Source organism: Portunus trituberculatus, chromosome 18 (genome assembly GCF_017591435.1).
Source record: "Portunus trituberculatus isolate SZX2019 chromosome 18, ASM1759143v1, whole genome shotgun sequence".
Lineage (NCBI taxonomy): Eukaryota > Metazoa > Arthropoda > Malacostraca > Decapoda > Portunidae > Portunus > Portunus trituberculatus.
In genome coordinates, this window is record NC_059272.1 from 23,144,180 (window position 1) to 23,156,600 (window position 12,421).

Consider the following 12,421-nt stretch of genomic DNA (forward strand, 5'->3'; position numbering starts at 1 on the left):
ATTAAGCATTCATTGGTAAACTCCTTGGAGGATCAATGTACGTATGTTGTCATGGGGAAGAAAGCGTGTTTTTCTGTCTCACTGGGGGCTTCCAGGTTGCCGCACCAACCACCAGCACGCCACGTAAACACGCCTTCCTGACAACCACTTCCAGACGCTTCCTCCGACTTGTTCTTGGAAATTCATCTCGCTAAAGTGTTGTGTATTGAGTTTAACAAAGTAAATACACTCCACGAAATTCCTCTAGTGAAATTCTCAAGGAAACATAGCGGGTGTTAGATGCACGGAGGGGGTTTCGTGGGGGGAAGCTTATGAATGGTTGAGGGGGGTGAGGGAGGCATGACGTGTGGGAGGCACGACTCATTTCACCACCAGCCTCGACGGGATCACCAGCAGACCATGTAGCTCTCCATCCACGGTCAAGGGTGAGTCGGTTCCTCTTGTGTCCTTGTCCCCTCTGCATCATTCCTTGTAACACACGTGGTTATCCTAAGAAAGCGTTCAGGTGAGAAGAGTGTTACTTTGTAATGTGTTTGCACGATGCATTAACAATCCAGAAGATCAACAGTAGTATTAGGTGAAGGTGTCCAGACACGCAGCAAGTTGAGAATTCCGTTAAATTGTTAAAACGAAGTTATGATTGAATGAGTCTCCATTTCCTTTCCGTTATATTTTATGTTTATTTTGATGATTTTAATGAAATGCTTTAGGTGATTATCCTGAAGTGAGGCGTGCATTAGATAAGATTACATAAGATTACATATGTGCGTTATATATTTGTTTGTTTCTGTGTGTGTGTGTGTGTGTGTGTGTGTGTGTGTGTGTGTGTGTGTGTGTGTGTGTGTTTGTGAATGATAAGTACGATAAGTATTTACATAATCCTAGAGAAGTGTTACCTTTTCCCACCACCTTGTCACCTCTAGGAAACATTTTTGTGCGGCCACCACTGCCACCTGCCCTTCTCCCCTCCTCATGCATGACGCCCAGCATATGACTCCCCACATAAGTCATGGCAATTTATGTAAGAGCAACCACACAACTTTTACTGCGGATTATAAAGTTTATGAACAGTAACCTTTCCTTTATGCGCTCAAGTAATCATCAGCCCTATTGTTATGTTTCTTTCTGAAAATGACTTACAACAAAAATGTGCCCTGTATTTTACCGTATCAGATTTCATCCGTTATTTTTTCATTGCTACGGTTAATTAAGTTGAGTTTATGCCCTTTGTCAGTTGATGTGTGTGTGTGTGTGTGTGTGTGTGTGTGTGTGTGTGTGTGTGTGTGTGTGTGTGTGTGTGTGTGTGTGTGTGTCTGTATGCCTGTCTGTGTGTGTGTGTGTGTGTGTGTGTGTGTGTGTGTCTGTGTGTGTGTGTGTCTGTGTGTGTGTGTTTGCATGGTGATGGCAGGCCACAATTGGTTCCTCAGCAACACACACCAAACAGTCAAGTGCTCAATAAATGACCCATGAGGGACACGCACGTCAGCCGCCTCTCACCCTTCCCCACGCCCCTGTTCCCTCTCCCTTCCCTCCTGCTAGCTCTCTCACTCAGGTACAGGTGATTTTATTCTGCTATTTACTAATGAGGTCATCTGGTTATCATTAAGCTCTTTTAGGCCACATACTACCATATACCTTCGTTCCTTTGGACATGACACCAGTTAGGACCCAATGCGACTGAGAGGAATCAGAGAGAGAGAGAGAGAGAGAGAGAGAGAGAGAGAGAGAGAGAGAGAGAGAGAGAGAGTTGTAACAACCATGAGTAACAATCTTTTATATCACATTTCTTAAGTTTTAACTCCTTCAGTACCATGACGCGTTTCTATATTCATTCTTGTTACTATTCGATGATTTTTTACAGCTTCAAGAACTTATGTGGGGATCAAAAATAGTGAGGACTGTGATCATTAATCTTCTGACCTCCATAGACCCTTCGTAATATCAATAAAATGATTTATCATACACAAATATCAAGGTAAAAATGAGTCCCATTGAAGAGGTTAAATGAGATAATGCGCAAAAGAACTGAGATCCAGCTGGTCAGTGGCTGAGATGACGTGATAACCGGCTGACCTCATGACCAACAATATTAATTCTAGTTGACCAGCACCTCTCTCTTCTTGAATAAACCACGTGCGTTCAATACAATTATTTTTTTCCTCTTGTCGTTCAGTGTATCTCTATACTTTTCCCTAGAAGAGCTGAATCATGAAATGGCCTTATCGCACACCTGTATGTTCTATGAGTAAAAAGAAAATTGGGGATACACTCGCATTTGACAGGTAAATTATTGAGGCATTTCTTATCAAGTTTACCTAGTCATTGCCTCACTGGTTACTTATGTTTAGTCTTGACACTGGTAAACATACATAGAATAACTCACCATAAACAACACAATAAGAAAAAAATCACATGTAAGGACACAAACCTTAATAAATATCTATCTGACGTATAGAATCTTGGAAGTGCCTTATGAGTTAAAAATATAATAATAATTTCTCACACTTGAATACGAATATGGAAGGATTCGTTATGCGCACTGAATGTTTCTCTGGTGTGAGCAACTGACCTTAGCAGCGGGTCACGCACCACGCCGTGATCTATAAAATAAAAGCTTGGGTCATCCTTTGAATTTAATGGTGCTAATGAACTCAAAGGTTGCACTTCTAGTAGAAAACACACACACACACACACACACACACACACACACACACACACACACACACACACACACACACACACACACACACACACACACACACACACACACACACACACACACACACACACACACACACACACACACACACACACACACACACTATTTCTTTCGTTGTTGCTGGTTTTGTTGTTATTGTTTTTTTATTTCTTTGGTAATATTACGTATCATTATTGTTATTATTATTAACATTATTATTATTATTATTATTATTATTATTATTATTATTATTATTATTATTATTATTATTATTATTATTATCATCATCATCATTATTATTACTGTTATTATCATTATTATTATTGTTATTATTAAGGTTGTTATTATTATTATTATTATTATTATTATTATTATTATTATTATTATTATTATTATTATTATTATTATTATTATTATTATTATTATTATTATTATTATTATTATTGTTATTATCATTATCATTATTTATATTTTTATTGCCATAATTATTATTATACTCCTCCTCCTTCTCCTCCTCCTACTACTACTAGTGCTTGTGCTACTACTGCTACAACCTCACTGAACGTTTCGCTTTGTGTCTCACAACACAAGGGGGCAGTCACAGCCTGTCCTCTAATGACAACTCTCTTCCTTCACACAAAACTGCATGCGCTATCAATACATAATCTACATTCTTCACGCAAAATATAAAAAAGAATGAAAAAAAAGATGATTCCTATTATCATCCTGAGAGTCTGCCTTTGACAATTATTCAGTTTGTTCAGGGACCGGCTCCTAAGTGGGCCTTTTTTTCTTATCACAATTTTTGTTGTCCTTGGCCGTTTTTCCCACCTCCATAAAAAAATAACTACTACTACTACTACTACTACTACTACTACTACTACTACTACTACTACTACTACTACTACTACTACTACTACTACTACTACTACTAAGTTCTTTTCTCTCCGCATATGTGCAGTGCATCTGGGTAACTTAGTTAAATATTTCCGCAGAAATCATGAAGGGCGTGTGCCGCGTGTTGCTGCCGTGGGTGGTGCTGCTCCTGGCGCTGCCTTCTCTTAACCCTAACGCTCAAGGTGAGTGAAGTGCTCCGGCACATAATACGAATTGAAAGATTTTTCTTATAATGTAATATAGACCTTGCAAAAGGAGACGTCGAATTTCAGAGGTGGATATAGTTTCCGAGTAAGGTAATTCCTTGTGTACTTCCGTCCAGACCAAGATGGCGGATGGAGTGACTGGTCAGTGTTGAGCTCCGAGTGTACTGAAAAGTGCGGCACGGGACAGTTGCGGAAGGTCAGGTCCTGCACCAAGCCGGCACCACAGGGGAATGGGAAACTCTGCACCAAGGAAGACATGAGTCTAGGGGAGGTGGAGTTCAAACTCCTCACTTGCAACACTTTCAGCTGCTGGGGTATGTTGGTCGCATTTGGCTGTATCCATATATATATATATATATATATATATATATATATATATATATATATATATATATATATATATATATATATATATATATATATATATATATATATATATATATATATATATATATATTTTTTTTTTTTTTTTTTTTTTTTTTTTTTTTTTTTTCTGGGTAGGAAACCTTAAGATGTTATTACCCCTTCGCTGCCTAAAGTCTTCCTTCCGTTTACCGATCCTATGTGCTACAATACTGATTTTTTACAATATTGTAGAAAGGCATTAAAAAACTACTGATCTTAAAATTCCTTGTATGATTAGATTACCAAAATTCCCAAATTAAACTACTAATAATTATCAAATATCTGATATATATACTAAGAGAAAGAAAATGAGTTATTTAGGATGCAAATATTTTTTTTCCTCTGCGGAATTGTCCATTGCAGGAACACATGAAAATCCTTTAATGGGGAATATTGAATGCCGGAGAGTTCAGTGTTCAATATTGTGAATGGAACAATGGCAGGACACTGACTCTAGTGTTTCCTCAGATGACCAGTGGAGTGACTGGAGCAACTGTTCCACCACCTGCGGCGAGGGCAAGGAGATGCGGTACTCTGTGTGTAACGGAACTCAGGCGTGTGAGAATGACCAGTATCAAGAGGAAACAAGGTACTGCAACACCTGGAACAAGACCATATGTCCCAGTAAGTGTTTAACAGCCTGCACCAACCACCTCTTTTAATGTTTGGTTGAAAAGAGATCCCTGATTGCATAAGAAGGGACTGTCCTTTATTCATATTTTTCTTTGAATTAGTTTGGTTTGTTGGTTTATGAATGAATTCCTCAGATGTGCGCCATTATCTCTCTGTCTCATGCTCCAGGTCCGTGTGAAAACATGACGTGCCCGGAATACGGCATATGTCGGGACGAGTCAACGGAAAAGAAGCCTAAGGCGACGTGTGTGTGCACCATGGGCTTCATTATGAACGACGCCAAGGACAAGTGCGTCCGTAAGTGTGTTGTCTCCAATCAGTCTCTGCATGATGACAGTTTTTTTTATTTTTGTTTGCTTGTGTGTGTGTGTGTGTGTGTGTGTGTGTGTGTGTGTGTGTGTGTGTGTGTGTGTGTGTCAGTCAGTGCATGATGACAGTGTGTGTGTGTGTGTGTGTGTGTGTGTGTGTGTGTGTGTGTGTGTGTGTGTGTGTGTGTGTGTGTGTGTGTGTGTGTGTGTGTGTGTGTGTGTGTGGGTGGGTGGGTGGGTGTGGGTGGGTGAGTTTGCGTGAATATATTATAGTTTTATTCGATACAATGCCGTTAATTGAGGAAGAGTATTCTGTTAATAACATTTGTGAGATATTGTGAAGTACTGTGAAAACTGTACGAAAAGTCTTGAGAGAGAGAGAGAGAGAGAGAGAGAGAGAGAGAGAGAGAGAGAGAGAGAGAGAGAGAGAGAGAGAGAGAGCTACAATGAAACGCTCCTTTAAACACTCCTTCTTATCGACAATGACACAACTTAATGACACAACGACGCCATACACCGCACAACACTTAACTTCCACTGACTTGCCTCTTAATACGCTTTGTAGGTCCCCCGCCGCCCTCCCCGACGCCCCGCCCCATCCCAACACTGCCGGCTGAACAGAAGGTGGTGGCAACGGTAATCTCCAAATCAGCCTCCACCATCCTCATCATCTGTGTCTCCATCTGTCTCATCATCTTCCTCGTGTTACGGATCTTCACGCCAGACCGAGTGATTCAGATGAACATGGAGATAGCGCTTGTTTTGGCTCACATTATGCTCATGTTCCCACCGTCCTTCACTGAGATCCCGGTGAGTTTGGCTCCTCGTCTCCCTTTCCCGTTTTTTTTATCTCTCTTCTGTCTGTTAGTTAGGTGTTGATTAGTTGCATATTTTTTTGCTTCCTCTCTGTTTGTCTCTATTTTTCTCTGTCTTTCTCTGTTTCTTTCTCTTTCTTTTATCTCTTTCTGTCTGTATGTCTGTCTGTCTGTCTCTGTCTGTCTGTCTGTCTGTCTGTCTGTCTGTCTGTCTGTCTCTCTCTCTCTCTCTCTCTCTCTCTCTCTCTCTCTCTCTCTCTCTCTCTCTCTCTCTCTCTCTCTCTCTCTCTCTCTCTCTCTCTCTCTCTCTCTCTCTCTCTCTCTCTCTCTCTCTCTCTCTCAGTTGTGGCATTTATTATATTCAATTTTTTCTACATGCTTGGCTCTGTTTTCTCTCTCTTTATTTTTGCTTTCCTTAATCCCTCTTCCATGAGACCATTTCCTCTTTCTTTTCTTTGTCATCAGTAGTCAGTTTGTATTACGCAAACAATCTAATAAGAGGCTAAAGGTCTGTTGCTGTTGATCTTCCTTTGTAATGTTTTATTTACCTGCTCTTCTTTCTCAGTGAAGACTGTGGCCATTAATCTTGTTACCTCCATAGACCCTTCCTAATGTCAATAAAATGGTCTAAACGTACACAAATCTCAAGATGAAAAATGTGTCCCAGTATTAAAGGGTTAACTACCACATTATCTTAGAAACTAGCTCCATCTTAAATCGAACTTTGTCAAGCTGAAATCCGTTATTTCTTGTTTTCTCTACGTAACTGACCAAACCAACTTTCCCCTCTCAGGATGTGTGCCGAGTGATCTCTATCTTCATCCACTTTTTCTTCACGGCGTGCTTCATGTTCATGTTCCTGGAGGCGCTGCACATGTACGGCTATGTTGCCTACGTGGTGAAGCAGGACGGCATGTGCTCCAGGGTGCAGAACACGCTGGTGGGCTGGGGTGTAGCCACGATCATCCTGCTCTTCAGTATATGTTTCGAGTATGAAAACTACGGTGGCGAGTATCAGTAAGTAGTTCTTGTTTTGGGAGCCCTTGAGTTGTATCTTATAAGAGGGAGAGTACCAGTGAGTATCTGTTATTTTTGGCGGAGTTTTTAGTGATGTGGTTTGGAGGAAAAATACCAATGAGTAGTTCGTATTGTGGTAGATTCTTGGTGTTGTGTAGAGGAACAGGAGAGATGGAACAGAAGGAAGGAAGTATCAGAGAGTTGACTGTTGATATCTTTATGGTTGGTGTTTGTGTCTTGACTGTCTAGGGTAAGACACCAGGTGATGGGTAACAAGAGGATTAATGATAAGATGTTTGAAGGAGGGAGCGCAGGGAATAAAGATGGTTGTTGATGTTTCGGGATTCAAATTTGTGACAGGAAAGTCGTGTAACTCAGAAACTCTCTGCTCTTTCACTACTACTATTCTTCTAGGCCACGGAGTTCGTCAGTCAGATGTTCAATACTGTTTGACTTATTCAAAATGTATAAATCTTTTACTCTGTCATTATGTAGAAACGTAAAAACTTCCTTAAAGACGCGTGTCACTTCAACTAGTAACCTTTTGAGAGAAGTGGAGGTGCGGGTCAGGAATGTCTGGGAATATGCTCCATACATTGATCTATTCCTCCTCAGCTGCTGGCTCCAGATTGACACCCCGCTCTTCTATGCTCAGCTCATTCCCATCGTCTCGCTGGTGGTTCTTACCTTCACTCTTATTGAGGCTGCGGGGTCGGCTGACTACAAGCCCCTTAAAGGTATGATTGGGGTCTTAACTAGAGGATGTACCATGAAAGGAGAATAATCTAGTTTGTTACGAGATTAAAAAAAATAAGGACTGGTGAGCTTAGAAAGACAATTGATTGACAATTGAACGTCTAAGAAAAGGGAAAAGGAAGATTACATGAAAACTAAGGATGAATAATAAGTAAAGGAATAAAGGAAAAGACTGGTAAAAAGAAAATAAATTACATAGATGATGAAAAAATAGGAAAATCTTGTCTATCCCTCTAACATTCCTCCATCAAAAGATATATAGATACACAGTAAGTGAATAAAATAGATATACAAATCAGATGAAATATTTCCTGCGTAGCTCTTTCTATCTGATTTTTTTATATTTTCTGCCCTCTCCTTCGTCACCCAGGCATCGACAAGAGCCAGAGAACGAGCGCCAAGTTCTCGCAGCGCACTAACCTGGTGGTGATGCCCCTGGTGTTCTGTCACATGCTGGTGGGGATGTTCTCAGAGTACGAGCAGAACCTCCCGCTGTACGGCATCTTCACCATCTTGAACAGCGTGTCGGGCGTGGCGGTGCTCTTCCTCCACTGCTTCAATAACCAGAAGGTGGGCCGCTGCAGCACCAGGAGTAAGAGGACTAAGAGGAAAAGCAGGAGCAAGAGGAGGAAGAGGAGGAGAAGGAAGGAAAGCAAGAGGAGGAGGAGGAGGAATAGTAGGAGGGAAAGCAGGGGCAAGAGGAGGAAGAGAAGAAGGAAGGAAAGCAAGAGGAGGAGGAGGAGGAGGAGGAGGAGGAGGAGGAGGAGGAGGAGGAGGAGGAGGAGGAGAAGAAGAAGAAGGAAGAACTTAATAGATGATAAGGAAAATAACAAATTACAAATACTTAACAAGATCGTGATTAATATGAAAAATAGATTTGATCAATTCGTTCTTTTTATTTCTCAGTAGACTCTTGTTTGTCATTCCTACTTCTCTTATCTTTCATATTATTTTTCTCCTCTTTCATATCATTTTTTCTCCTGAAGGTGCTGAATAGTTCATATGTTATTGATCATGTTTGTTTTCAGGTGCGTCAGAAAATGGTCGGGATGTACAAGTCAATGTGCAAGGGCGGCGGGGCACACTAGCACACCACCACATCAGCACCACATCACACCACCACCTCTCGCCCTGCCGCCTCGCCTCACCAAGCCATGCCAGACAAACCGTGGCTCACCAGAGAAAGCTGTTCTTTGCGTTGCTTTATGTGGTTCGTAGAGATGTGAGTACGAATGCCGCTACAGCGTTATCGTAGTGACTGTAGAGGTGTAGAGGACTAACTAACAAGCTAACACACACCGCCGTGCCGCGACCATACTCCTGCTGACCGACAAGTATTAGCCATTATAACAGGAAGCTTTGTTGATTATGATGGTTATGCTTATTTAGAGTGTTGATACTTATGGTTTTCTTCACCATTACTAGATCACTGAAAGTTCATCAGTCATGTCTCTTCTAAGTACTAAGTAAGACAGTTTCCTCCTTGAAATAAGTCAAAAGTTTTTTAATTATATCGTTTTACATCAGAAAACGTGTTGATTTAATTATTAGCGCTATGTTCCGTTTGACAAATTTCTTTGATATTGTTCTCAATGTAAAAGTGCTTATCTATTTGAGTGAATGTCAAGATTTCAACGTGATTATTGTTAATTATAGCTTTGTGAAATTTATTTTAGATACCGCTGCAAAAGTCGTTTTCTACCTTTAAAGTACATTTTCTTTATAATTTCTTTCCTTAACTCGTGTGTATTTTGAGAAGTGGTAGCGTCTACTATTACTAACAAGTGTATATAGTATTTATTAGAATGCTTATATTATAGATAAGTAGTGGGAATAACAAAAGAAATATGACCAATGGTAGAGAGTAGTAGACCTGTAGTAAACTAGTAATAGTAGATCAAATGAATTATAAACGCAATCGAAAGTACCAACTGATTATAATGTATCATATAGAATTAATATATCATCAGTATTGTTATGTGAGTGTGTCAGAGTGTCAGTGTGGGACGAGCGGCCACACTCACTTCACTGCTGAGGGTTGAGTGACGTGGTGACGCGTGACCAGGTTCTCACTCCTCACGCCTCAGTGTTGGGTGGGTCCCTCAGAGCACCGCTTAGTGTGTTGGCACAGTGTGGTGCTGCACCCCGGTATTGTTTGGTTCAGACCTTATGATGGTAGATAACGCCAATGGTGCCTTACTGTAGAGAGAGAGAGAGAGAGAGAGAGAGAGAGAGAGAGAGAGAGAGAGAGAGATAGTGTGTTTGTGTGTTGCTTTATTTTCAGTTACTTGACCAACCTGAGCACCTTGGATGTTTAATGATGCGAGTATTTCATTGACTGAGATGAAACGTGCAATATATTTGTGTAAAATGTATAGTGTCCTTCACGTTTGTTTTGAGGTATAACTTGTGATAGTATATTTAAGAATGTCAATTGATATGATACGTTTGCAGTAAATATTCATTGCACCATAAAAGCTGTTAATGACAATCATGAATTCCTTATACATTGGTCTAAAATGCCACCATGTTCTCTAATTCTTTTTCAAACTGAAGATGTGACAAAAAGGTAAATATACTGTACGTGTGATGATGATGATGATGATGATGATGATGATGATGATGATGATGACGACGACGATATAGTAATGGTGATTATAATCGTCAGAGTAATGACGGTAGTCGTACATACATGAAGATTTGCCGTCAGTTGTAAATGACAAAGGTTGTTTTTCTTTTACTCTGCCTCGCGTACCTCTACCTGCTCTCCCACAATGAAATCTCCTTTATCCTTACAGTACAACACGATAAGAATCTGTAGTGAACTGATGAGAAACACATCGAAATAATCGTACCGTGCCCTTCAGTGAAGGTAGGAATGCAACACTCTTGTGGAACAGTTATTTTCTCAGACTGATGTTGCATATGGGAATGTTGACGTGGCATTGATCTCTCAAGCAACATTAATAATTTCTGCGGTCATGGATGGATTTAAGAACTTATTATTTATTCATTCTATATAGCTCTTGTATGTCAAAGTACTATATCAAGATGCAAATAATTAGTATATATATATATATATATATATATATATATATATATATATATATATATATATATATATATATATACAGAGAGAGAGAGAGAGAGAGAGAGAGAGAGAGAGAGAGAGAGAGAGAGAGAGAGAGAGATAGTATAAATGAGCGGGGACAGGTAATTTCAAGAATAATGCAATTTAACCAAGGTCAGATCCTATAGGTGGTCATGAAACAGGTGAAGCAGGCGACGAAAAGGAGTGGCGTTAGCAAACTGACCAACCACCATCCCTCGAGCTCCCTGAACCGGTCCAGGTAGGGGGAAAAGTGTCGAGTGACGTAGACCAGGGACATGTTGAACAGGACCAAGATGAAGGCCCCGAAAAGTTCAGTCCTTAAAGGTAACCCGGATCTGAGACAGCAGAAAACGAAACAAGCACAAACCCACAGCAGGGCAGCGCCGATCAGGCTCACGCGAAGTGGCTCCCACGGTGGAATTATGGCAATACTGTAATAAATCTCTTCTGAAAAGGCATACACCGTCCAAGCGAACGCCAATGCTGCCAAAATAAAGCACAAAAACATGCAACATTTCATCCCTCTCCTAACTCCCTTCTTTTCCTGTACAGTGTCTCGTGTCTGTACCAGAAATATCTCCTCGTCTGAAGTATACGAGGATGTTGAATTAACCATCCGTTGGTCGTTCCTGTATATTCTGTGTTTGCTTCGGGTAACCATCTTTTGAGAATGCGAATCTGTTTGCGTGTATTTGTTTTTTAATCGTTTAGTATCCCTCGAATCCTTCCCTCGTGGAGCTGAGAATGTACCGTAGCCATAATATGAATATCGATTAGTCCTGTGCCGCGTCTTGCCTTCCCTCTGTAAATCACGGTCTTTTAAATAGCTGTTCTTTTCCTTGCCTGTCGCCTTCCTGGTCTTCCGCAATCTTTGCCAAACACGGGAATTTTTCAGGCTTTGAGATTTTATTCCGTTAGTCAGCCTTTCGGGAGTGTTGCCTTCGTGGCGTAGGGACTGGTGGTCGAAAGCGTCTGACTCCTCGCCTTCCTCCACTGTCGTCATCTTCCTCAGGACCTCTTTCTCTCTCCTTTCCCGAGATTGGGTAAGAACGCGTTTTTCCTTTCGCTTTTTCCAGGAGAACCATCCGCTGCAGCAAAACTTTCTTTTCTTCTTGGTCTTATTTTCGTGTTGGGTGGTGGGCGCTGGGAGGGACCCGTGTGAGGTAGGGGTCCTTGAGACCTTGACCGTCTCGTCTTGCGTGTTCACCTTGCCACCACCGCTGCCGCCCTGCTCACCCGTACGAGGCAGCGGGCTCATTACTTATCTAATGCTCTGGAAAAGAATAAAATAGGAGCTAAAAACTATCAAAAGATCTTAGCTGAGCTGTATTGTTGAAATAAAAGTTTTTTTTTCCTTCTATCCACTTGAGTGGTGGGGAAAAGCAAATGTGCTGGTGAAAGCATTATAAAAGATACATTGGCTACTTTTCAAAATTCAATGTTTGCCTGCTTGCTTGGCTTCCTTGCAAATACGTTGCATAAAATAAATCAAGTTTCCATTCCTGTACGGTATTTGTTCTGCCTCCGGAACAAAAAAATGTTAACAAGCTATTTACTATAATTTGTACGAGTAT

The 12,421-nt window shown here is 40.8% G+C and overlaps 1 protein-coding gene across 1 annotated transcript; it reads left to right on the forward strand.

Moving 5' to 3' along the window:
* Positions 1-350: 350 nt before the first annotated feature.
* On the forward strand, positions 351-10,207 carry LOC123505806 (adhesion G-protein coupled receptor D1-like). Its single transcript, XM_045257526.1, has 10 exons — positions 351-425; positions 3,694-3,777; positions 3,918-4,115; positions 4,675-4,830; positions 5,008-5,136; positions 5,713-5,957; positions 6,756-6,979; positions 7,595-7,716; positions 8,106-8,305; positions 8,764-10,207. The coding sequence occupies exons 2-10, from the start codon at positions 3,699-3,701 to the stop codon at positions 8,821-8,823; spliced, it is 1,413 nt and encodes a 470-aa protein (XP_045113461.1). The 5' UTR covers positions 351-425; positions 3,694-3,698; the 3' UTR covers positions 8,824-10,207.
* The last annotated feature ends 2,214 nt before the right edge of the window (positions 10,208-12,421 follow it).